At 43.6% G+C, this 27,707-nt stretch overlaps 1 protein-coding gene across 9 annotated transcripts in view; it reads left to right on the top strand.

The window, feature by feature from the left end:
* OPCML (opioid binding protein/cell adhesion molecule like) overlaps positions 1-27,707 on the top strand; it is a 1,151,950-nt gene that overhangs the window by 574,061 nt on the left and 550,182 nt on the right. For 5 of the 9 annotated variants that reach the window (XM_025357327.1, XM_025357322.1, XM_025357320.1 and 2 more), the window contains exon 1: positions 23,662-24,605. The exons of 1 other annotated variant lie outside the window; for it this stretch is intronic. In XM_025357327.1, coding sequence (XP_025213112.1) covers positions 24,439-24,605 — 167 coding nt within the window. In that variant the 5' untranslated portion in view covers positions 23,662-24,438. Of the gene's footprint in view, positions 1-23,661; positions 24,606-27,707 lie in introns of those variants that run through there. 3 more of the 9 variants (XM_025357326.1, XM_025357324.1, XM_025357325.1) reach the window with 2 other exon arrangements.

Genomic DNA, 27,707 nt, shown 5'->3' with positions numbered 1-27,707 from the left:
AATTCCTTAATTTAAAAAAAATGAAGGTGAAATAAAGATATTTCTAGGCAAACAAAAACCGTGAGAAACCTTGGTTGCAGACTACCTTACAAGAAATACTGAAGCATAGTCTTTAGGCTGAAAGAAAGCGACTCTAGAGAATAATTTAAATTGATACAAAAAAGCAAATATTACTGATAAAAGTAATTATGCAATTATAAAAGGCAGTATAAATGCCTTTTATAGTTAAAATAAATAATTAAAAATAAAATGCCTTTTATAATCCTTTCTTAATTGATTTAAGAAAACAATTGTAGAAAGCGATATGTATATAATTGTATTGTTGTGCTTATAATATACAGAAATGTAATTTATCTGACAATAACAGCAGTAAAAGTGGTAGGTGGGCCCAAACTTGTATTAGAGTAATGAAATAACACCAGATGGTAACTTGATTCCACAGGGTCAAATACAGAAAACAAGAAATGGCAAATAAGATGGTTAATACAATCAACTCTATAAATACTTGTTTTCCTTTCTTTTGTCAGCTTCTGTAAAAGTCATATAATTAATGAAATAGTAGTTTATAAAAATGTATTGTTGGTTTGTAACAATACAGTTGTAATATGTATAAGAAACAAAAAGTGGGAAAAGGGCATAAAGCTATATAGAAGTAATATTTCTGTGTCTCATTGAAACTAAATAAGTATAAATTTGAAGTAGATTCTGATAAGTTAAGACATATACAGTCAGCCCTAGAGCAATCACTAATAAAATATCTCAATAAAATAGAGTGAAAAATTATTAATATTAAAGGAATTGAAATGTTGCATATAATATGGAAGAAAGCAGCAAAGGACAAATAGAGGAACAAAAAAGACATGTGCCATGTAGTAAAAAAGTAAATCAAGTACATCACTAGTAACATTAAATGTGACTAGATTACACAATTCAATCAAAAGGCAGAGATTGTTAGACTTGATAAAAATGATAAAATCCAACTACATACTATCTATGGGAGACATGTTAGATACAAATAGGTTGAACTTTAAAAAATAAAAATATATATTCCATGTAAACAGGAATTAAAATGCTGGAGTGGCTATTTCACAAAATATATTTTAAAACAACAAAATTTACGGCAGATTGAGGGACATTTTACTATGATAAAAGGGTCAATCCATTAGGAATATACAAAAGTTATAAACATAAGTGCAACAAATCACAGAGCCTCAAAATATACCATGCAAATATTGATTTAAAAGAAGAGGGAAATAACCAATCCAACAACAATAGTTGGGGATTTTAATACTTCATTGTTAATAATATATATAAAACTAAGCAGATGATACAGGGAAACAGAAGACAAGAACACCATGATGAACCAAGTATAACCAAAAGACATCTATGGAACACTCCACTCGACCACAACAGAAGATACATTATTCTCAAGTACATATGGAGCATTCTCCAGAATACAGCAGATGCTAGGCCATAAGACAGGTCTTCATAAACTTTAAATGATTGAAATAATAGAAAGTATAGCATGTGACTTGATCAAAATCATACAGTGTAGTATCTGACCATAATAAACCTAAAATAGAAATAACAAAAAATTGAGAAATTAAAAAAATATAGAAATTAACACATTCAAATACCAATGAATCAAAGAAGAACAATCACAAGGGTAATTAGATAATATTTTGAAACCTATGAAAATAAAGACACAACATAGAGAAACATATGAAATACAGTTAAAGCATTGCTTAAAGACATATTTTTAGGTGCAAACAGCTATATTTAAAAAGAGAAAAATTTTCAAATCAATAATCTAACCTTCCACCTCAATAAAATGGGAAAAAATAGTAAAGGTAAAGCAGAAAAAGAAAATAATAAAGATAGGTGGAAAATAATAAATAATATAAATAGTACAGAAAATAAGTGAAACTATAAATTGATTCTTTGAAAATATCAAAAAAATTGACAAACCTTTGGCTAGTCTGAACATGAAAAAAAAGAAAAGATGCAAATTACTAAAATTAAAAATAAAAGAAGGGACATTATTAATGACCTCACAGAAATAAGAATAATAATAAAACACTATTGTGCTGGCCGGGCGCAGTGGCTCATGCCTGTAATCCCAGCACTTTGGAAGGCCAAGGCGGGCGGATCACAAGGTCAAGAGATGGAGACTATCCTGGCCAACATAGTGAAACCCTGTCTCTACTAAAAATACAGTTAGCTGGGCGTGGTGGCCCTTGCCTGTAGTCCCAGCTACTTGGGAGGCTGAGGCAGGAGAATCGCTTGAACCCTGGAGACAGAGGTTGCAATGAGCCGAGATCACACCACTGCACTCCAGCCTGACAAGAGAGCGAGACTGTCTCAAAAACAAAACGAAGAAATAACAACGACAACAAAAGAACAAAAAAAATTGTGTGCCAATAAATTAGATAACTTAGATGAAATAGCTAAATTCCTAGAAATTCACAAACTACTAACACCGACTGTAAAGGAAATAGAAACTCTAAATAGGCAAGAGGTTTAATTAGTAATTTAAAAATCTCCCACACACGCAACACAGCCTAAGACCAAATGGCTTTACTGGTGATTCCTATCAAACATTTGAAGAAGAATTAACACCAACTTTTACAAACTCTTGTTCCACCTCCTCCCCGCAAAAAAGAGAGCGAGAGAAATGACAGAAGAGGTAACACTTCAGTACTTATTTCCAGATGAGGAAGATGAGGCCGACGAGGATGAATAAACTTCCCGAGGCTGCGCAGCTTACAAGTGATAGGGTGAAGGTCTGAACTCTGCTTATCTAATCATTTTCCTACTTTGTGTCACCCATATAGTGAGAGATACAGAAAAGTATAGAAAATGGTTACGGTCTCCAAAGACACAAACTGTCTAATTAGACACATAAGAATAACATCTCAGGAAAAAAGATGCAAAATATAGTGTGTTGCAATATAAGGAATGCAGAGATTTTGAAGTCAGTGAGCGAGGTTTGAATCCACCAGTTTCTGCTTGATGGCTTTGGGCAAGTCACATAAACTTTCTGCGCCTCAGTTTTCTCATTTTCAAAATGGGCGTATAACAGCTTCCTCTCTGGCCCCCATAAAGGAATGATAGAATCTACACAGCAGGCAGTAGTATTACCCACTATTCCTTGTCCAAATGTGTCATCCACATGTGCCTGCTGAGGGGATCAGAGGACCCGGTGCTAACTGTAAGGTCATGAAGAAGTGGAAGTTTGGCAGAGCCTTGCAAGGTAGCGACTGGGCAGGAGGAAGCGGTAGGATGTAACAGGGAGGGCTGGTGAGCAGGTTCGGAGGTTGAGAAGGAACAAATGGCTTTCTTAACAAACGTTTCTAGACATTTTATGTACTCTCCCATGCAATCACTTCCTAGCCAAGTAGGGCCATCATCATCCTCATTTTTCAGATGAGAAAATAAGGCTCCCACAGGTTGTGGCATTTATCTTCAGTTCATAGTTACTCAGGGGTGGAACCAGGATTTGAACCCACATCTGAAGGATTGATTGCAAAGTCCAAGCTCTTACCATAATGTCATGCTAACATCTGTTACATAACATGTCTGCTATGAAAAGCAGCATCATGAAGATGGCACACCCGGCTTGTAACTGGAGATTCTCTCTGTTGCTTCAAATAATATTCCTATGTGTTTTTGGAGTCAGCATGACTCAGACACGCACAGAAAAGATTCTTCTCTTTTACCCATGTATCCTCCTTCTCTCAATTCCTTTGCCATTCCCTCTACACCTTCAGGTGTTTCCTGGACTTTGACTTTCCTCGCAACAGCGCCATTAGGTGTGTCTTGCCCTCTGGGTTCTGCACAGAAGGATTTCTCTGCCAGCCTCCGGAGGCTTCCCTCCTCCACACAATGGCTGCCTGCAGAGTGGGCACAAGCTTGACCTGCAATATACATTCGCTCACCTGAACTGATATCGAATGAGGAAACGACTAAACTCAATTCCAACTACAGAAGGGTTCGAGAAGCAGCTGGTGGCCCTGAAATCTTAGATGCCCAACCCTAACGTGCAGCTAGGATATAGGTAGAATGAGCACAGAGACAATGTCCGAATGTAGAATAATAATAAACAAAAAAAAAATAAGACCAGCAACAATTAATAGTAATAATATCGTAATAAGGAGAGGAAGTAGAGCTAATATTTGCTGACAACCTAGACCTGGGCACTCTCTGCTCCCTCAGTGTTCTCTTCCTCTCTATCAGAATGGTGAAGGAAGTGGAAGCAGGAAGGACATCCTCACCGAAAGTGCTACCAAGTTTTTTTTTTTTTTTTTTGAGACGGAGTCTCGCTCTGTCACCCAGGCTGGAGTGCAGTGGCGCGATCTTGGCTCACTGCAACCTCCTCCTCCTGGGTTCAAGCGATTCTCTTGCCTCAGTCTCCTGAGTAGCTGGGATTACAGATGCGCACCACCATGCCTGCCTAATTTTTCGCATTTTTTAGTAGAGAGGGGTTTCACCATATTGGCCAGGCTCATCTCGGACTCCTGACCTCGTGATCCGCCTGCCTCAGCCTTCCAATGTGCTGGGATTACAGGCGTGAGCCACCGCGCCCGGCCCACCAGTCAATATTTGAAGACAGTTTGTGGCGTAGTGATTGTTGTGTTCCTGGAAATCTTCGAGCAGAACCTGAGGGCCGGCCATGAGCTGGGAATTGCACATGGGAGATGTTAACGTTAACCCATTACAAAAATGGTATCTAAGGCCCCTTCCAGATCCTAAAGTCTATGACACAGCGATTTTCAAAGTAACCTGAAGTCCACCCTGCATGCGTCTGGGGTTCTAGTGGCAGAGTAGATAATGACATGCCAGTTTCCCATGTTGGAGCCCAGGGGTGGTGTCAGGCTTCACAGCTGCAGGTCCCCATTCAGAGATTCCTCTGTGCTGTGTCAAGCAGGCCCCCTGCTCTGTCTGGCAGAGAAAACAGTCTGTGTCTTGTCTTCTTATCTACTGGGGGAAGGCAGGCTGGTGGAGATGAAGTGCTTCTGAGGTTGGAGGTGCTGAAGCAAAAAGCTAAGTTGGAGAGCTCCTGGTGTAAAGTAAATATTGTACGAAATACAGCAAAGACTGAAAACCCAAATGCAGTGAAGTGCCCGCCCATGAATGGATCCAAATAGTGCCTCCCACAACCTTAGTCACAGCCTTCTTTCCCAGAGGAGGGCTTGAAGGTGGGGATGGTACAGAGCACAGCCAAGGCTGGGGTCAGTGGGAAACGTGGTTTTAAACACAGACTTGCCCATTCAGGGAGTGTATTTAAAGAAATAAATGACATGTTTTTAACTGGGTGCCCCTCTGTGACAAATATGAGAATAATAGCAGGGTTTTCCTTTGGTCCACAATTTCTGTTCTCTCACGCGACGGTCTAGACTTTAAAATCTTTTCCTCAAGCTCTGAGTGGAAATCACTGACTAGGCAAACTGATGATGCACAGGCAAAATTAGTCTGTTTACCATGTGGGAGCTTGCTAATTGCAAAGGAATGTGAGTTCCCAGGCACACTCTTGGTCTGCAGATGCTGTGTTCATGACGATGGGGGAGGGTGTGCAGGCGGAGAGAGCCCGGGCTGGGATTGGCTGAGATAATGGGGCTGGTTTCTGTGCCATGCTTTCCCCTTGCTCAGTTTTCTTCCTGAGATGATTCATCAAGAAGCTTCCTTGGGCCTCTGTTGTACAGTGTTACAAGCATCCAGTTAAAACAAATGCCAGGATGAAAATGGACCTCCTATGGAAAAGTGTCACACTCATTCATTTAGCAAACACGCATTGAGCATGGCCTCTTTGCCAAGCATTGTGCTTGGTACTGAGAATAGAGAAAGACCTCAATATAGTAGCAAAGAGAAAGTGTCCTGGACTCAACTAGGTCAAATATATTGTAACAAGATTACAGTGCGGAGGATAGAATTCTGAGGACATCCAGAAGACAGAGGGATTGCTTTTGCAGAGGAAACTGGGAGACTGCCCAGAGAAGGTAACTTCTGAGCCTGACCTTAGAGACAAGACTTGTAATTTGGCTGGCAGAGGAAGACCTTTCATAAGGCAGAAGCAACAGGGGCTAATGCAGAGAGAGATGGAAATGTCAATATTTTCCTAGAAAGGCCAGTGGTTCGGCAATGGCCAGGGATCTGTAGGCTCTTACATCTGAAAGAGGCTTTGCAAATCATCAATCAAAGGGGTTCATTGTACAGATGAGGAAACTAAAGGCCACAGAGCTGACCTAACTTCTGCCAAGTCTGAAACTATGATTTTTTTCAGTTACGTATCCCGGTCCTGTGGGCCTATTTATATTTACCATTCTTCACACTTATTTAGGTAATAGAATTACATCTCACATCAGTGTGCTTGGCACTGACTTTTCTTCCCCTTGCCACATCTACAAATAGCATCGCTTGACTCTTCTACCTTAAATGTGTCCATCATCCACCCATCATTGAGACTATCTTTCAAATATGTATCCAGAACTGCCATGTTAGGCACTCTATACACTATTTGCTTATATCTCGTGCTCTTTAGAGCTACACAGATCTTTGTGCTGCTTATCCTTAAAATATATCTTTTTAAATTTAAGATGTAAAAATCTTAGAATCCATTCTTCTACTGTGTCCATGTGCTTAGAAACATCCTGTTTCGAAGCTGAAAAGACGCTGGGCTGCAGCTCAGCTCAGGGTGCTGCTCGTGTGTCTGTGTCAGTTTCTGTATCTCCAGGAAAACTATCTTTGGGATTCCCTGCCCAGCACTATTTATTAGTTTTCCGTTAATTAAAATGAGGATGCTGAGGGTTTATTTCTGACAGACCCTTGCTACTTGAAGAAGAAAGTCACTCATGCCCTTTTTCAGAATCTGGCAGCTTTGCTCTAGATGGAGGCTGCTAGATTCAGCAGCAAGGGGGAGGGTGTTCATCGCCATCCCTGCTGCTTCTCCACTCAGCCCCGCTGTGTCCTCAGCATCACTGCAGCCTCACCCCAGTTACAAGGTTGTCCAGCTGCAGACCCAGTCTCCAGTATTCTCTTCGGGGCCCCAGTAACACGGGTTGATTGCATACACGAAGATGTCAGACCAAATCACCACGTCTGGGAATTGTCGGGAAAACAGTGTGGGGAATGAAATGCGCACATTGCCAAAGGGTGGGGGAGATTCGAAAGCGGGATATCTTGACAGAGAGAGAAAAGTGTTGGAATTAATTCATAAACGTGTCGGATGGAAATTAGCAGCAGAAGATTTGCAAAGGGAGAAGAGACAGAGGGAGAGAGAAAAGGGAAGAGACAGACAGATGGAGAGGGGGAGGGAGATGGTGGAAAATAGAGCAGAAGAGGCAGTTTTATTTCACAGCCCTGCTTTACTCTCCACTGAAGCAGCCTGTGCTTTTGCAGGGACCCTGCCTTGCCTCTGGTTTTTGTTCCCCTGTTGACCTCCACCATCCGCAGCCCCCGCTCCTGGCCTCGCCCCAACCTCCCATTTCCATCACAACAGTTGTGCTTTTTACACACGTGGGATTCCCACTTTCTTCAGAATGGGATTCTCTCTGTACTAAGCACAGCAAACTTCCGATGTGCCCATAGTAAGAAGGGAAGGACTGGGGCTTTCGAGGGAGATCTTGACTCTTGATAGTCTAATCTTATCCTGGGCCTCAGTTTTCTACACATAAAGTTACGATTATTGGGCCAGCTAAATGAGATTATGCGTGTAATTCATTTACCTTAGAATTGGATATGCTGTGTGTGCTCAGTACGTTCTTTATTATTATTATTATTAACAGTGGCAGTAGTAGGAGTAGTGAATTTTAAATTCTCTCTCTCGTGTTTTAAACCTCCCAGTTCAATCTTTGTGGTCAAGGTCAAGAGGTTCAAGCACCTGTTTAAGCTGTTTTAGAGCCAAATATGTTTCCCAGATTCCATTTCTTAATGGAAGATTGGAGTTTTGCCCTGTAACAGTGAGTGTTTTGGACGGTGTTCCATTTTGGAACATAATATAGGCAATCACCCAATTTCATTTTGAAAGAACAATTGAGATTACTATGTGTGAGATGAGACAGGTTTAGGTGTTTTTCCTCCTCAGGCTGCCAAGTTAGCAGGGTGTGTCCTGAAATATTCTCTCTTTCCAATTTCCTTTCTGCCTCCCAGATTTAAGGAGCCACTTCTAAATCTGAGCCTGTGTATAGTAGTATTGTATAGTGTGTAGATCCTGATTTTTTTTCTGAAGTAGATGTAGGTAAATGGAAGCCCTGTGAATCACTATGATGCTTACAGAGCTATTTTTGGCCTCTCTGCATTCCACTTTCTTTTCCACTCTCTGTGCCATCTAATCCCTTGCACTGTGCCCCACTCTTCCTTTCCCGAAAGATTGCTCTGTAGCAAGTGATGCTGTTTGATAGCATTTTACCCACAATAGAACCTCTTTCATAATTGGAGACAGTCCTCTCAAATCCTGCCGCTGCTTTATCAACTAAGTTTATGGCATATTCTGAATCCTTTGTTGTCGTTTCAACAATGTTCACAGCATCTTCACCAAGGGTAGTTTCCATCTCAAGAAACCACTTCTTTTGCTCATCCATGAGAAGCAACTCCTTATCTATTCAAGTTTATTGTGGGACTGTCACATCTGTAGCCTCCACTTCTAGTTCTAGTTCTCTTGCTGTTTCCACCACATCTGCTGTTACTTCCTCCACTGAAATCTTGAACCCCTCAAAGTCATCCATGAGGCTTGGAATCAACTTCTTCTAAGCTCCTGTTCATGTGGATACTTTGGCCTCCTTCCATGAATCACAAGTGTTCTGAGTGGCATTTAGCATGGTGAACGTTTTCCAGAAGGTTTTTGGGTTACTTTGCCCAGATCCATGAGAAGAATCACTATTTATGGCAGCCATAACCTTACAAAATGTGTCTCTTGAATAATAACATTTGAAAGTTGAAATTGGTTTTTGATTCATGGGCTACAGAATAGAGGTTGTGTTAGCAGGCATGAAAACAACATTCATCTCTTTGTACATCTTCATTGGAGCTTTTGGGTAACTAGGTGAATTGTCAATAAGCAGTGATATTTGGAAAGGTATCTTTTTTTTTTTTTTTTTCCTGAGAAGTAGGTCTTAATAGTGAGCTTAAAATATTCAGTAAACCCTGCTGTAAACAGATACGCTGTCATCCAGGCTTTGTTGTTCCATGTATGAAGCACAGGCAGAGTAGCTTTGGCATAATTCTTAAGGGCCCTAGGATTTTCAGAATGATAAATGAGTATTGGTTTTCACTTAAAGTCAACAGCTATATTAGCTCCTAACTGGAGAGTCAGCCTGTCCTTAAGCTTTGAAGCCAGACATTGACTTCTCCTCTGTAGCTATGAAAGTCCCAGATGGCACCTTCTTCCAACACAAGGTTGCTCCAGCTACACTGAAGATCTGTTGTTGAGTTTAGCCACCTTCATCAATGATCTTAGCTACATCTTCTGGATTACTTGCTGCAGCTTCTACGTAAGCACCTGCTGCTTCACCTTGTACTTCTATGTATAAAGATGGTTTCTTTCCTTAAACCTCATCAACTAACTTCTGCTAGCTTCAAACATTTCTTCTGCAGCTTCTTCACCTGTCTCAGCCTTCATAGAATTGAAAAGAGTTACAACCTTGCTCTGGATTAGGCTTTGGCTTAAGAGAATGTTGTGGCTGGTTTGACTTTCTATCAAGACCACCAAAACCTTCTCTATGTCAGCAACAAGACTGTTTTGCTTTCTTATCATTTGTGTGTTCACTGGAGTAGCGCTTTTAATTTCCTTCAGGAATTTTCCTTTGCATTTGTAACTTGACTAAGTCTTTGGTGCAAGAGATTTAGTTTTCAGCCTATCTTGGCTTTCAACCTGTCTTCTGCATTAAGCTTAATCATTTCCAGAGTTTTATTTGAAGTGAGGAATGTGCAACTCTTCCTTTCATTTGAACACTTAGAGGCCTTTGTAGGGTTATTAATTGGCCTAATTTAAATATTTTTGTGTCTCGGGGAATAGGGAGGCCTGAGGAGAAGGAGAGAGACTGGGGAATGGTTGGGTGGTAGGGCAGTCAGAACACACACATTTATTGATTAAGTTTCCTGTCTTACATGAGCATAGCTTGAGCTTGTGGTGCCCGAAAACAATTAAAATAGTAACATCAAAGATTACTGATCACTACCAGATATAATGAGAAAGTCTGAAATATTGCAAGGATGACCAGAATGTGGCACAGAGACAGAAAAAATGGTGCCAATAGACTTGCTTGATGCAGGGTTGCCACAAACCTTCAATTTGTAAAATACCTAATATCTGCAAAACACAGTGAAGCAAAGCACAATAAAATGAGGTGTGCCTGTACATACAATATATATGTATGTGTATTTGTTTATAAATAAATATGTATTTAACTATATAAATTTATTTATCTCTACCTCTGTCTTGGGCTCTAGCTCTATAAAATCTCCCCTTGGCCGTGTTTCCCTGGAGAACCCTGATTATATAAGAGAGTCGAGCCCATCCTGCTTCTCTCCCGTGTTATGCCCCTGCCCCTTTCTTTCCTTTTCTTTTGCTTCCTCTTTACCATTTTCTTTACCCCCATTTTCTGGAGACTTTCTAATGCCTGGAGGACAAAGGAAGGAGGATGAGCAACGGATTCTCCATCTCCTTCCTTCCCAGTCCTCTGAACTGCATTTCCTGCCATCATGAGAAATGTTGAGCCTCATGACCCAGAGGGACTGTTTTGTTTTGGTTTTGGTTTTGGTTTGAGACAAGGTCTTGCTCTGTTGCCCAGACTGGAGTGCAGTGGCATGGTCATAGCTCACTGCAGCCTCAAACTCCTGGACTCAAGTGATCTTCCCACCTCAGCCTGTCAATCAGCTTGGACTACAGGCATGAGCCAGCACATCTGCCTATTTTTAAAAATGTTTGTAGAGATAGAATCTTGCTATGTTGCCCAGGCTGGCCTTGAACTTTTGGCTTCAAGCAGTCCTCCCACCTTGGCCTCCCAAAGTGCGGGGATTATAGCTGTGAGCTCCCATGCCTGGCCTTGTTTTGTTTTTTCCTGACTCTATCTTTGTAAAACTGATTCCATCTAGCCAGGTGACAGGAAATTAGAGTTGCCGGGAGGAGAAGAAAGCTTTTAGGGTCGAATATAGAACACAATGTCTGTGCTGGGTTAAGGAGCGGGTGTGGGGCATTAGTGGATGAAAAGAGGCTAGTCAGAGACAGATCCCAGATACTGTTGTCTAACATAAGTGTGGTGGTGAGAACGCACATAGCCTGGCAGAATTTTAGAAACTGTCCAATCCAATCTGGTCAAAACCCAATTTATTGTGGGTTTCTACCAAAACGTTTGAGGTTTTGGTCAAAACCTACAATAAAAATACTGTGTCAAGCATGCCCAGAACACAAGAGCATATGAGGGATCCTGAGAGTGTCTGTGAATAAAGGCGGGGCACTGTCATGTAAACATACGTTATGAGAGGCTTGCTCTCTAAGCTGAGTTACAGTATATCACAATAATTATGTGAATCACAAGCTATGTTTCTGATAAATCTGGCTATGACTTATTGATTAGAATCCTAATACCTGCAGCTCATCTTCATTGCTTGTTGGCTACTTGGTATGGCTACCCACTTTTCCACCGTGATTAACTTCTCACCATGTAAATAACAGCGTGTTCCAACATCAGTAGTGTATGAGCACAGAGGTTTTAGAGCAAGACAAACTGAATCACTCTAATTCTTGTTCTCCACCTCTAGCTAATTTGCCACTGGTAAAATCCAGTGTCCAAATGTGGACAAATACCTTTGATTATTTAATATTTGGTACATGAATCTTGAATAGCTATGATATCTGTGAGACTGGAGGGTATGGGTTAAAAATACATAATTATTTTTATTATTAATTGAATAAATATTGACTGGAAACCTACTATATGCCAGGAATTATTCTGGGTGCTGGTAATACAGCAGTGAACCTTGAGGGGACTAGGAAAAGGTTCAGCATTTTCTTTTTTCTTTTTGAGACAGTGTCTTGCTCTGTCACCCAGGCTGGAGTGCAACGGCAGGATCTCAGCTCACTGCAACCTCTGCCTCCCAGGTTCAAGTGACTCTCCTGCCTTGGCCTCCTGAGCAGCTGAGATTACAGGCGCACGCCACCACACCCTGCTAATTTTTGTATTTTTAGGTGAGGTGGGGTTTCACCATGTTGGTCAGACTGGTCTCGAACTCCTGACCTCATGATCTGCCCACCTTGACCTCCCAAAGTGCTGGGATTACAGGCGTGAGCCATCGCGCCCAGCCAGATTCAGCATTTTCTACCTTGCACTTCTAGAAATGACTAGGAGTAATCTTTCTTCTCTATATATTGCTTTATCAAATAATACCTTCCTTATAGAGGTGTTAACAGGATTACATTAGATAGCATCTGTCAGGTGTGTGTTCTAGTGTCTGAGCTGCTGGTAGGATGGTGATGATGATGATGACAATGACAACTGTCAGTATTTTTTAAATATTGGTTGGTTGGTCTGCATCTGAATGGGTCCAGAGATGGAAATTTTTTGACCTTAAACAATTCATCCCTATATATCTTTAATCATCAACAGTGTACGAAATGCTGTGATGAACACAGGCAGCTGTACAACACCTTCAAGGAGCTCTTAACTTTCAGACACATTAAAAAAGTATTCAGGACTCTCATGCTGAAGATGAAATAAGACAAAACAGTACCAGCCTCCCCCAGACCCCCATCTCCGTCCAGCATTTCTTCACAGCTAAGCTTGACACCCTGGACCACATTTGTTTTCCCCACTCCTGGGGTTCCACTCATTCCTCAGCTCACCACTGCCCACTCCTGCTGCCTCAGCAGTAAAACAGCTTCTGCAGAATTCATCAGTGCCCTCCACTGTGGCAGATCAAAAGCATATGGCTGTGCGTCCTCTGCTAGCCTGAATCGTCTCGTAGTGGATGCCGCTGGCCGCTCTTTTCTTCTGAAAGGTGTCCTCCCTGATTTCTGTGTAGGCGCTGATCCTGCGTTTCCTTCTGTTTTTCGGGCCACTCCTCAGGCTCCCTCATGAGCTCTTTTTCCTCCTACCCCTATGTGTTTGTGTTGCTCAGAATTCACACTTAATGCCTCGTTTCTTCTCACTCCTGCTCTTGCTCAGTGACTTCATTAGTACCCAGGCCTTCAGCTCCCATGTATGCAAAGATGATTCCAAAATCTATCACTGTAAACATTATCTCTTGCTCAGGCTCAACACCGAAATATCCAAATGCCAACAGCACATTTTTACTTGGATGTTTCACCAGCACCTCAAGTTCAGTGTTTAACGCCCTGCCCTCCACTCAGTATCAACTCTTCTTACTATGTCTCTGGGATTGGTAACGCTGTTCACTCATCTGCCAAAATCAGAAGCCACATGGCAGTCTCAGTCCTACTCAGTCCTTAAAAGTGAACTCTTCCTTTGAGGAGTCTTTTCCTTTGAGCAGCTTTCCAAGAACCTGATCTAATTTTAACGGCCTCGTTTTGAGATCCTGTGGCATGCTGTACATATTTTTATTTTAAATCTTACCATACCATACTATGATACCTGATTTATTTCTTCTACTAGACTATAAACTCCTTGAGAGCAGGTAACACATCATGTTCTTTGGATTTTCAGGCCAAGCAAAATGCCTAGATGGTCAATGACCATTTGTCCTCCCACCAAAACAAACAAACAAACAAACAGACAAAAAACAAGAAAGAATGTTTGAATGAAGTAGTGAATTAGTCAACAAAATAAATGAACGATATTAAAAAAAGTTTGGCAAGACAGATATTATTTCAAGTAACTGACATATTCTACAAAACACAAGTTCTAGCTCCTCTCTAAGACCCAGAAAATCAGATTCAGTTTAGCAGGAAGTACGTGTACAGCCCAGTAAGGAGCAGCCACTCATGGAGTACCACCTATGTGCCAGGCTCTCTGCAAGCCACCTTACATACGGTTTGCTCAGTTCTTTAAATAAAAAAGTGTTATTTCTCCCATCCAACCAGGGAGGAATCCTGGGCTCAGAGAAGCCTGGTCCATTGCTGGGGACCCCCAGCTCTCAGAGGGCAGGTCCAGATTTAGAACCCGGCAAGCCCACCTCCAGCGGCATTCTCTCCTCCACACTCTGGGTTCCCTGGGGAGGAAGAATCCATTTTCCACCTGTCATGGTCATTCTGTTAGATACTATAGTGAGACTGGGGCGGGGTAAGACTGTAATAATGGTACTGAACATTTAAAAAACACATTTTATGGCTTGTAGGTCTCAATATAATGGTTTTTGTTATTTGATTTATAGAACTATATGAGGTGTGACTATAAAGTAATGAGGCTGATTTTATTGTATGACTTGTGGAAATTGATCCCTTTATAGGGGTCTCCAGCCTTTCTAGAAATGCTTTAAGGTAGTTGACGCCCGTGCTTCCCCATTGTCGAGGCACTGGGGGCCAAGGAGGGAAGGAGACGGTTACTAAGAGAGTTTCTTAGTGCGAATGGCATTGGATCTTTGGCTGACAGCTTCACGGACTTTCTGCAAACTGTGGAGAGTGGACACCAGTTCTCTCGTGCGGCAAATATTTGCTGAGTACTTACTCTGTACTGGGCCCTGGTCTGTAGTGGAGGAATCAGGGATGAACAAAATAAACACTCTGTTCTTGGGGACCTTGCAATTCTAATGAGAGAGAGAGTTTACATGCATGCAATGCACACAGAAACTTGGAAGGAAAAAGAGTCGGCTAGGGGCTGTTGTTACACTCCTTAGATTCTAAAGCTCTCCACAGATCACTCTCTAAGCCTTGGGGGACCTCACAGGTATCTTTTTACAGTGTAAATCTTATGTGCCTTAGGTTGGCCTGTTTATTTTAAAGTTTTTTTTTGTTGTCATGTTGTTACTTTTGTTTATCTACTTGGTTATTTTTTGTTGTTTTGTTTGCTTTGGTTTTGCCTACTTCATTCTGGCATTAAGGATGGAAAAAAGGAATTGAATATCCCCCGTCATCGCGAGCTGCCATCATGCCAGGCTCTGGGAAGGGCGCTTTCACATGCATCATCGTGCTCATAGCCGTCCTGTGAGGAAGCTCTCGTGCACACCGCTCACGGAGGAGGGGACACAAACTCAGAGGATTGCCCTGCTTGGAAGTAGCAAAGCTGGGATTGGAAGCCAGGCGTTTTAATTCATGCACAGTGTCGGTTCCTTCCATCAGGCCAGGCAGATGCATTCTAGGTTGAAAAGGATGTCATGTGGTCTGTGATGGAAAAGAGGAACAGGTTGAGATTTAAGGGGCCTGAATTCTGACCTTAGGTTAGCAGCTGACTAGGAAAACCATTGAATGTGTATTTGCATCAGTTTTGGAAGAGTGCAAGCAAGAATGAGAAGCAAGATTCCACATGGATTTCCTGCATTAATTGTGCAAGCAGCTATAATATAGGAATTGGTTTGGGTGTTTTAGAGGAGAGTACTTGTGTCTCATCCAAAGTGGTGTGTTCTGTGATATGTGATTCCCTTTCTTGTGACTTTCTTAGCCTAAAAACGGAAGCCCCAGTCAACTCTTACCACTCTGTTCACCACAACACATTTTGAGTTCACTACAGCTCAAGCCACCATGTCTTCTCGGTCACTCCACTCCACTGGGTCCACACTGACTTAGATAGGTTTCTGTCATACAAATACCCATCAAACCCAGGCTTCTCACTTTATATGTCTCCCTAATATACACATAGAACAGCTGGGTACAATCTTCTCTCAGATAAACACAAGCTGTAAGTCTTCCTTATTTATGAATAACACAGTTTGAAATTGCTTTTATAACTGAATACAAATTTTATTAGATAAATTCAGATATTTCTGTGTGATCCCAGATTCTCCAATAGCTATCATCTGGACAGCCCCTCCAGGGCAAAATAAAAGCTTATTAATAACCACAGAAGCCTTTTCATTTTTAGGCAACTTCTAATTCTAAAGTGACCTCTTCTTCAAAATCAGAGAAAAACCTGTCTTGTTTCTTTTATTATATACACACACAGAGAAAAAGCCTTTGGACACCTTGGGAATTTTTGTGTCTTGCTCTGTACAGCTTATCTGCCCACAGAGATACTTCAGAGAAGAAACTTGTGACAATGGGGAATTAGGACTCTTTCTGTAGGCAGTAATAACTAGCATTTATTATGGACTTAGTGAGTGCCAGGGACGATGCCAATTACTTTACATGCAGTATTTCACTTAACACTGATGTCGGCTGAATCATGGCCCCCAAAATTCATATGTTGAAACTCTAAGCACCAATGTGACTCTACTTAGAGATACGGCTTTTAGGAGGTGATTAAAGTTAAAGGGGTCAGAAGAATGGGGCCCTAATCCCTTAGAATTGGTGGCCTTCTAGGAACAGAGAGAGGTTTCTTCCCCATGTGAGCACAGAGCAAGAAGGTAGCTGTCTCAAGCCAGAAAGAGAGCGCTCGTCGGAGCATGTTCACGCTGGCACCCTGATCTCAGACTTGCAGCCTGTGCCACTGTGAGAAAACCAACTTCTGTGAGGCCACCTAGTCTGTAGTGTTTTGTTATGGCAGCGTGAGCTGACTGAGACATATCCTCACAAGTGCTCTACAGATTCATTGCTATGGTGGTCTCCATTTACAGAGGTGGCAGCTGTAAGATGAGTGAATGAGGGAGCGTGTGTAAAGTCCCACAGAGAGTGAGCTGCAGAGGTGGGGCTCGAACTGACGCCTGACTGCCCTGTGTTTGTTCTGGTCTTCCCTGCTGCACTCTAGAGCACAGGCACAGTCCACCTAGATCACAGCAGGGAAGTCAAAACAGGCCGAGGTCTTAAACCCAAGTCCTACGACTCACATTAAGGGTCAGTGAGCAGCATTTTCTTGTTTTCTTAAAAACAGTGATAACTTCATGGCCTCATCTCCTCACAATGTTAGTCTACTCCCAAAAGATAACTTGTGACCAAGTAGAGGGGAAATATTAAGAGACGACTACATGGAGTGAAATAAGTTACGTCTCCTAGGGTTGGCTGAAGGGGCCTATTTCCAAATTACCGACAAAGGCAGAAGAGCCTCTAGATTCAGGTTGAGGGTTTCACGGATAATACGCCGCCTCCCAAAAATGCACACAGCAGAGCTTTATCACTATTTTTATGGTAATTAGGAAAGCAAGCTTTCGATGAGACAATAACATCACCCTCAGTCCTCCATGCTAAGCTTCAAATCTCTTTCCCCCACTGTCGTCCTGATGTCTCCATCTGACTGTCTCATAGAAGTGATAGCTTCACAACTTAATCAGAACTCTTTATTCATTCTTCAGTTCCCTCTTCCCTAAACCCATTCCTTCTGGCATGGCATCATTCTCTTTACAGGTAGTTGTAAAATGCAGCCAGTTACCCAAATCTTCCTCAAGCTCTCTCTTTTTCTCAATCTCAAATCTCAGGAAGTCCTAACTACTATTCCTCAGAAATGCACCCTTCGCCTTTCCATAATTCTCTCTCTTCATTGCCACTGACATCGTTTCTGGCCTCCGCTGTTCCTGTCATGCCCTCTGCTTCCACTCTGTACCCCTGCAATCTAGTCCTCTACACAGCAGTCAAAGGGACTTGCGAAATTTTATCAATCACATCCTGTCACTCTTCTACTGAAATGTTTCCAAAGTTATTGTACTGCACTTAGAATCAATTCTAAAACAGTGACTGTGGCCTTCAAGGCCCAGTGCAGCTGCACCTTGATCTGCCCCTGGGTCTAGCGGGCTACCTCTGCCATATGCCCCTATGGTGTTCGTTTGCTCAGCTCCAACCTTCACTCGGCTGATCAGTCAGGACTCAGGTCAAGTGCTCCCTCTTCAGAGAGGCTTCCCCTGGCTGTTTCATTTTTCACTCTTCCCACACCATCACACTTCTTTTTTTAACGTATAGCTTGTAGCACAATCTAAATATTTGCATCTATTTACTTTTTCTGGTCTCTTTCCCCCTTCTTCAACACTGCTCACACACCCTTGCAGAAAAGCACATAATAAAGGTGATCTCATTAATTACTGCATCTCCAGTCCCTAGAACCGTGTCCAACATAAAATAGGTGTGTGACACATATTTACAGAATTAATGAATTCATAAATGAATAAGTAAAAATTGTGTTACTTTTTTGTCATTTTTTAATTGGTTTCTTTCTTTGACTGTTCATCTTGGTTATCGCCCTCTGTGTGAGACTGATCTGTCAAAGACTATAAGGCAGATAATGTCCTGCCACAAGTAAGAGAGTTTTCACAGCCCAGGATACTGGTTGGAAGTATCCATCCATACCCAAAGCAGCAGCAGTACTCAGCAGTCAGCTCTGGCAGCCAAGACAGTTTAGGTTCTGAACAGAAGTTGCTGCCTGACAAGGCCCACCTCCCCTTTGTCTTTCTCCATAATTGTGGGTTCGTGAGTTGTATGCACCATTGTTCAGCTGCTTCTCACAGGATGCATCTCTTCAGTGTCACGAGCTATGTTCCATCACCAGACACAGTCCACATACACGTAGGAATAAATATTATAGGCCCACAATCTTATTTAAGCCAATTTGAAATGCAATAATGTGATTAGACTTTTTACAGGTGTTTTTCCCAGGTGGGTTGCCTTACTTTTCATCTAGCTTCTCTGGGACATTCTATCTTCTCCAGGTTGCAGATACCAGCTGTCAGTTTTAAGTGGCTAGAGTCACCTGAATTCTGACCCGGAAATCCCCAGGGTTCTTTACAGCTCTTTGCTTTCTTTGCTCTTCTTTCTCCTACCTGAGAAAGTTCCCTCTGGCAAGGATTCCTATTCTCAAGCCTGTTCATAATGACTTTTCTCTGGCTACCAGTGGTCTCTCTTGTGATCATTACAGTCCTGTAATCGGGATCCAACTTTGCATTTTCTGTTACAAATTGTCATAAACGAGACTTCCGTAGGTCTGAGCAGAACCTCTAGTTTGTACATAGGGCATTTATAACCTTTTACTCACATCTTTTTTCATGTCACAAATTGTTATCATGTGAAAATGGGAGTTTTGCTGTATAACCATAATTCATGATTATTAAATTTTCCAATGTGCCCAGTCCTTTGGTGATATGTCGCATGCATTATCTCACTAATTGTCGCTTATATTAATCATGTTTTTATGTTCTATATTTTATAATGCTTTGATATCCTGGTCTTGCTAATTCTGGGAAGACTGTCCCTCCTAGGGCTAGCTCATTTCTAGAGATGATAAAATACTTGCCTGTGGCCATGCCCTTTATGAGAACACCAATCCATTCAAAACCCATACCCTGAACATTTCTCTAATGCTCACACACCACATCAACATTGCCTTGCCCTAGATCACCCCAGGGCCAAGTACAGAACCATGAGAACCACCCCCACCGCCCTAACACAGAGCCTGCCAGAAATATTCAAACTTTGTAATCCTAAGCTTGCTGAAGTTTGCCTACCTTGCCTCCCCCATTTATTCCCATGGAAATCACAATGAAGACCCTGTGCTAGGCCTTCCTCTCACTCCTTCTGCCTCCTGACCAACCCTGGTGCATCCCCATGTGGTCCAGCATGGCATGGTGTGCCCCTCCTGTTGGGAACTGCAAGGAATATACTCATCTTTCAAGGCAGTTGTCTCTGTGTCTGTCATCTTACCAGCCTTGATTTTAAAACATGCCAGGTACCTTTCAACAAACCCCAAACCCTGTGACATAGGTGGGATAGGTATTCCTGGGTACCAGCCAGGCAGCTAGAGAGATGACAAGTCAGTATCTGAACAGACAGTGTAACTTCACAAGTAGTATAGGCTGAGCATCCCAAATCCAAACATCTGAAACTTTTTGAGGACAGACATGACGCTCAAAGGAAATGCTCATTGGAGCATATTGAATTTGAGATTTCCACATTTGGGATACTCAACAGTAAGTATAATGCAAAGACTCCAAAATTTAAAATAATTCAAAATCTGAAACACTTTTGGTCTCAAGCATTTCCAATAAGGGATACTGTTAGTCATGATGTTAATTTGTCTTTATATATGTTTCCACATATCTAAGAGGGTTTCACTAGGGGCCACCTTGTCATGACACTCAGCCAAGCATTTCCTAGAAAAGTTCTGACAGAAAGTACTTAGTCCTCGTTCATTGTGAACCTCAACTCATTTTCTGTTTCTAATTTCAATTTAGTCGCAGCCTGATATTCTATAAATGCACACACTAGTCCACAGCAGTGTCCTACAGAGGAATGAACTCTCTCCCACACAACTGAAGACTCACAGAGATTAACATGAAATGCGACCTTTGCAGTCATTTCTCTGATTTGCTAGCCCATGAGTTGAGCCCGTTTATTCACTCAGAAATACTGAGCTAGGAAACGCTGTTACAGAAGAAAATAGACACAGGCCCTCTTCTTTAGGACTCCAGATACCTTATTTCAGGGGAGCCAGCTGTGCAAAAAATGGGAAACTTGGTTTATTTCTTCGCAAGAGCAAGACTTATTATATACTGTTAAGAAAATTTACGCCTCGCTTCCACCCATCTCTGCTGCTCTTCTTTACTTGTCTCAGCCATTCTTTTCCTATGGGGAATCTCATGCTGTCCTAGCCTTTCTCTTTGTCCTTAATAACTCTTTCTGTCTCAAGCAATCTTTTATGAGTTGATTTAGCAACTGCCCCATTTTCGTCTCCTGAGAAGCAATAGAACCAGCAGGTCCAGGAGAGAGGAAGGGATGTGAATGCTCTACAACCAAGTGGCAGAGCTGCGGGCGTTGAGTGGAAGCCTGAGCCAAGTCCACGGCTGCCACCCACCTGTGTTCAAGCTCCAAACTCTGCAACCGAAGAAAATCATAAGCCCGGCCTCAGGTTCTCAGCTTTCCACAAGTTAAAGTATGAAAAAGAGCCTTTCCCGTCTGGTGATACTAGACTAGAACTCAGAGCTGAGAGGTTGAAGTACAGTGTCAATCAGGAAACCCAGGTTCACTCAAGTCTTGAGAAAAGACATGTGTCATAAAAGCTAGGAGGAAATCCCAAATTAGGTTGTGGGGCTGCTCCCTGAGCCCCCAGCCTCTCCTCTCTGCATCACAGCTCCCCAAAGCCTTGTTCCTCAGGAGCTTATGGATGAGCGCTGGACCCCACTGCTGCCTTTGTCATACCTGCTTTCTGGAAAGGACCTAACCCCGTGGTGCACTGCATGACAATGCCTTGTCAATGACAGGCCGCGTATATGACAGTGGTATAGAAAAGATTACAGTGGAACTAAAATTTAATATACTCCAGTGACACTGTAGCCATCTTAATGTCTTAGCTCAAAGTGTTACTCAGGCATTTGTGGTGATGCTGGTGTGAACAAACCCTACTATGCTACCCATCCCATTAAAGTCTAGCACATGCAAATATGTATAGTACATAATAATTGATAACAAATATAAATGACTATATTACTAATTTTTATGTATACTATACTATACTTTTTATCTTTACAGTATGCTCCTGCTACTTATTTTTAAAAGGTGATTGTAAAATAGCCACAGGCAGGTCCTTCAGGAGGTATCTAGAAGAAGGCATTGCTATCATAGGAGGTGACAGCTTCATGCGTGTTATCGCTCCTGAAGCTCTTCCAGTGTGAGGAAATGTGGAGGCAGAAGACAGTGATACTGATCATCCTGACTCCATGTAGGCCTAGGCTAATGTGGATATTTGTGTCTTAGTTTTTAGCAAACAAAATTTAAAAGTTAGAAAAAAGTGGAAAAAAGCTTAGAATAAGGATATAAGAATACATTTTTATACAATTGTACAACATGTTTGTGTTTTAAGCTAATGTTATTATGCAACAGTCAAAAAGTTAAAATAATTCAAAGTTTATAAAGTTAAAAAGTTACAGTAGGCTAAAGTTATTATTGAAGACAGAAAAATGTGTTTTGATAAATTTAGGGTAGCCTCATTGTACAGTGTTTATGAAGGCTATGGTGGTGTGCAGTAATGTCCTAGGCCTTCATTCCCCACCTACTCATTGACTCACCCAGAGCAGCTTCCAGTTCTACAAGCTCCGTCGGTGGTAAATGTCTGTACAGATGTACCTTTTTTTTTTTTTAATCTTTTGTACTTTATTTTTATTGCACATTTTCTGGGTTTAGATACAGAAATCCTTACTATTGTGTTACAGTTGCCTGTAGTATTCAGTACAGTAGCATGCTGTACAGGCTTGCAGCCTAGGAGCAGTAGGCTCTACCACACAGCCTAGGTGTGTAGTGGGCTATGTCATCTGGGTTTATGGAAGTACACATCAGGATATTCACACAATGACAAAATCTCCTAAAGACAGTTCTCAGACTGTATCCCCCTTCATAAGCAGCATATGACTATATATGTTTCACTACAGCCGATACAATTACTGATAAGTATTCTCTCTTCTAGGTAAGATGCACTAATTAAAAATTTTAGACCTACACATATATGTGGTCTAACCCTTTTAGAATGGGGAATGGGGCGGTATTTATTTGTGCTCAGTCTCTCAGAGCTGAAAGCAAGTAGTATGCCTTTGTATCCTTCAGCAACTAAAGTAATAAACGATAAGAGCTTAATGCTTATTTTTGAATTAAATTTCATTTTGCCAATTGTGCAGAGCCCGGTCTAATTTAACAAAAGGCTTTGAGAAAAAATACAGTAGAGCAGATGCGCATAGCAACCATTAAATTAGAATACAACGGGGAGGCTTCTGCCAGGGGAGCAGAGAAGACCTCCCGAGGGGCCCAAGGGACGCGGAGCTCTGGGGTTTAGAGCGGAAAGAGACAAATCCGAGACCAAAGAAACTGGGAGGCTGGTCTCCAAGAGCCCCGAGTCACCTCCCAGCACCACTGCGGTGCCACTTCCTGTGAGGGGTTTTAGGGGGATCAGTCCTACTACTTTTTAGGATCTTCCTGTGTTTTTCCCAGTCCCTGCTTTTTACCACGATAAAGTGTAGGACTGGGACAAATGTTGCATGCTGTGTTGTAAGGAGAAATTGAGATTTGCCACTTTGGGGACAGGCGTCCAGTGGAGGGGCACGGGCGTTTCCGAGGTGGGTCCTCGGAGGTGGGTCCACTCCGCCTCCGCACGGGCCCAGGACAGCGCGCCGTCAGGGCTGGACTCGGCTGGACGGGGAGCCGGCCGCAGCGCGGTGGACGGGCACACCGGTGCCCATCTGGCGTGGGCAGGGAAGTTCAGCTCTCCAGGGCGGGCTTTGAAAACTTCTGCGCTGGCATCGGCGAGGAAAGGTGCCGGTGTCAGTTTTCAATTTGCTGCTTTCCCCAGAACTCCCTCTCCCGCCCTCCCCTCTCCCTCCCCGCTCCCCCCACCTCACCCCTCCGCAGGGGAAGCCACTGCGAGGGGCGCAGCGTTCTCTCGGCTGCTGGCGCGGGTGTCGGGACGGAGCGGAGTGGGCGCGGTGCGGGCTCACCCCTGCAGGCATCCCCAGCCCGGTGGGCGCGGCCGGGGTTAAGGTGGGCGCCCGCCCGCCGGGATGAGCGCTCAGCCCGCGCCGCCCGCCCGCCCGCTGGCTCCGAGGCGGCACCGGGAGAAAGTGGCGGTCAGGGATGGAGCTGCTGCCATGACAACCCCGGCGGTCGGGGCCCGCTTGCGTCGGGGCTGCTCCCGGGAGGAAGGCGGCGCGGAGGCCGGGGGCGGCCGCTGAGCGTGGCGTCCGCGCGTCCCCGCGTCCCGTGCCGCGTCCCCGGAGGAGGCGGGGGCCGCCGTCCGCCCAGCTCCCCGTGCGCCCGGAGCCTGCGCCGGGCGGCGCTCCCCGGGCTGGCCGCGAGTCGCCGACCGGGCTGCGAAAGACCCAGCGACCGGAGGACCCTGGCTGCGCCGGCTGCGCGTCCCCGCCTTGGAACTTTTTGCCGCCTGCCTGGGGTTCCAGATGCGAGGCTTGGGGCCGGGGGACACGTACATCTGTACACGTGTGTGATCTAATAAAACATTTCCTCCTCTCCTTGAAGCCGCGGCTTTTTATGACAGCTCCTGTATGTCAGAGACACTTGCCTTCTTCTTTGGGTTATAAACTTTTGATGCCAGAGCTCTGCAGAACGTGCCCAACTGAATCTTAAAGTAGCGTCTCGAAGAGAGAGGCAGAGAAAGCGCAATCTGTGACCTTCATCCCCGCACCTTGCTACCTCCTCTCCCCTCCGGGCTGCCTCCCTCCTCCCCAGGGGAGCGTCAAGAAAGCGCTTTTTGGATGCAGGAGGGGGCATCTGGTTCTGCCAGGCTGGAAAGCAGAGGCAGGATCTGAGGAAGAATTCTTAGACTCCGGAGAGCCTGGACTCCTCTCTTCTCCTTCCCCCTGCTCCTGGCGAGCTCTGCCCCTTCCCTCCTCCCCGCACCGCTTCCTGAGCCGGCTGGTGCGCGGGGCGGGGGACCAGGACCGTGCGGCTGCCGGAGTTCTGGGAAGTTGTGGCTGTCGAGGATGGGGGTCTGTGGGTACCTGTTCCTGCCCTGGAAGTGCCTCGTGGTCGTGTCTCTCAGGCTGCTGTTCCTTGTACCCACAGGAGTGCCCGTGCGCAGCGGAGATGCCACCTTCCCCAAAGCTATGGACAACGTGACGGTCCGGCAGGGGGAGAGCGCCACCCTCAGGTAGGGAGCTGTCCTTCCGCGGGGCCGAGCCCCTGGGCTGCGGTCGCAGGGGAGAGGTGGGGAGAGGGGGACCGGAGCGCCAGGGCCTTGTGCAGGCCCGAGGGGCGCCCGCTTGCGCGCTGCCGTGCCGACCGCCCTGCCCCTGGACGGGTTTGTCGTGTGCTCCGTCTGTGCTGCTCCAGGATCTTAAGCGTGAACCTCGAAGTCCACGTGTGGGACTCCATGGTTCTATGAAGCCATGTCAGGCTAGATTCTCTCCTGCGTGGGCACCAAGATGAGAACATGAGGGCATGGATTTGAAACACTGGGTGGCTAGCCTGAGCCCCTTGGGTGGCTGTCACAGGCCAGAAGGTACATGATGAGGCAGGATCGTCCTCAGGACCACCAGGCTAGCCCCTATCAGAGATGCACCTCAAATGTAAGGCTGTGCAAATACCAGTGCCAGGCCACGGCCTGTTGTGAGTCTCCTCAAGACCCAGGACTCCTGCCAAACCTGGTGTAGTGCTCCTAGGGTCCCTATTGTAAATTATTAGAGCAGTTTTATTTTTGCAGGCTGGGTCCAAGGAAAGGAAACATGTAGCTTTTATGCAACAACATCAGTCCTATGTGAAAAGCACAATAGGAGAGCTTTTTGTTTTACCTTAATGAGTTACAGAGAATCACTTGCATGCTCCAGGCAGAGAGGGGGAGAATCTTGGAATATGAACCTTTGGGGACTGGGCTTGCTGCGGCAGAGACTTTAATAAAAATGCAGCCACCACTTTCCACCAGCTCAGCAGATATCATCTTTTATCCCTTTAATGAGGCAGTTCTGGTCCTAGGAGACAGATTCAGGGACGTCCCAGCTTAACTATGTCTCACAATGTACACAGGGCGAATGCATTTGCCCTGCCGATGACTTTGATGGTTATGGTGAAAATAAAACATCCTGACCCAGATTCTGCAGCCAGAATGCCTGGCTTCTCCTAGGAGAGTGTGAGGGTGGGAGTTCTTCCTGTTCCTCTCTTGGCTTTCCTGGTGGAACCTTTCCTGCATCTAGACAAGCCTCTCCCTGGAGGAAGAAAGACAGGTGTCTGGGACACCGGAATTCTTTCCCTAAGCGCAAGGGTGAAGGTTGCCTTCTGCCACTTTGGGTGATACTTAGCTGGATCTTTTTTTAAGTTAGAGAACAGGTCCCAGAACCCTGTGTGCTGTTTCTCAGAAGCCCAAAGCAAATGGAGAAAAAAGGAGAATTGAGAGGCCCTTCCTGGTAGATGTGAGGGAAAAGTCCTCCTGGCCATGTAGGTACCGCTCAGCCTGCCCCAGACTAGAATGTAATATCCCTACTTCATTGCTTCAAAGAAGATTCCATGGGGAATCTGGGAACATTTCCCAATAAGCATTTGCAGTAGACTAGTTGGCTTAAAGATATGAATAGCACACAGGTTATAATACATGTTAACCAAGGAAATGTCAGTAAATATTACTAGTGTTCAGGGATGTTGATGCTGCCACACACCTCTTTACCATCTAATGTGCCACTGGGGGCTAAGAGGTCTAGCACTGAATAGGATCTGAGCCCCGAATTTTCCAAAATCCTCTGTCCTCTTCCTTTCCCCCCAAATTAAACCAGAAAGCTTGAAAACTTGAGCTTTCTGCTTTCTGAGATGCAAGAAGACGATTCCACCAGCAGAGGGCCAGCTTCGATCTACCAATTTTTTATTAGCTGTTGGCCTGTTTTCATGATCTCAGTTCTAATGTTGAGCAGCTGGGCTTGGGAATGGGGATGGGAATAAAAAAAGAAAAGCTGAATAGTTGCTTTTTGTTCTTTGCAGAGAAAAAGAATAACTTACATGTTCTAGCATAACTGTTATCTGTTACCTGGTTGCATGGTGTAATTTTTGTTTAAGTAAGCACATGTCTCATGTTGATTTTGCGTCTCTTCTATACATTTACCCCAGAATAGAGAAATTCAGCATGTTATCTACATTTTAATCTCTTTAAATCCTCATTCTCTTAGCTCATGTCATCTTCTGTTTTATTATTTTCTTCCTTCGTTTTTATCAGATGCTCCCATAATATATACGTTCATCTCATTATTTTCTTTCTTTTTTGTCTTTATCACTTAAGTCTTCTTATTCCTTGATTTTTTAAGGTTTTGATTTCACTGCTACCACAGTGTTTCTTAAAAGAACATAAACATCGTCTGCAAATTTCTGTATGTCCCCATCTCTCTCCTTTTGTTTTTACTCTTTTGCTCTATTGGTTAAGAGTTGTGTGCTGTGTGCCCATCTTAACAAATAACTGATTTGTCAGTACTCCGAGGGAGAGTCTGGAAGCCCATGGCTTTAACCCTAGGTAAATATACCATGTTTTATTTGGTGGTGTTTTTTGCTGTGTAAGTTGTAATTCTTAAGTATGGTTTCTTACTCTTTTGTCTCCTTAAAGACATTCATTAGGGATTCATTACTTGGGAACTGAGTGTTCCAAGCGCATTGCATGTTTAGAATGCACCAAAAAACACTGAATGATACCCATGCCCATCACACGGAAAACACTTTTAATGTGGTTGTCCTGGGTCAAAGTATCTTGAATCTGTTTTAAATCTTGAATGAAGTCCCATGAAGAGGAGAGAGACCTAGTAGGAAAAGCAAAGGAGTCAAGAAACCTGGGTCTGCCTTTAAATTTCCCAGAGAAAAAACTGCACAGCTTAGAGAAAAATGATTTCCCTCCTTTGGGATATCAGTTTTGTTGTGACAGGTCTTTGATTGCTCTGAGGGACATTAGGAAGTGCTGTGCCAAAGATGACACTGAAGTTTTGAACGTGGATGAAACTCATTTTCTATAAGTGAGGCAATATTATCTTCCTCATAACTACTTCATAGGGCTACTTGAAAAGTAAAAATAATTATTTGAATATTGAGTTATTTTGCCCTCTTGGAAGAGGAGATGATATGGAAAATGAAGGTGCTATTCACTATGGTTGAATTATAGCTTCCATGAATCTGATTTGAATTCATTATTACAAATGGGCCCTCTTGGCCAGAATCACTTCATTACAATTATCTGCTGTTGGGTTGAAAATGTTCTGTGCTCTCTATTAGATTAGATATGACAAGAATC

The sequence above is a fragment of the Theropithecus gelada genome, chromosome 14 (assembly GCF_003255815.1).
Source record: "Theropithecus gelada isolate Dixy chromosome 14, Tgel_1.0, whole genome shotgun sequence".
NCBI lineage: Eukaryota > Metazoa > Chordata > Mammalia > Primates > Cercopithecidae > Theropithecus > Theropithecus gelada.
Note: the sequence above shows the minus strand (reverse complement) of the source record. Positions and strands in the feature narration are given on the sequence as shown.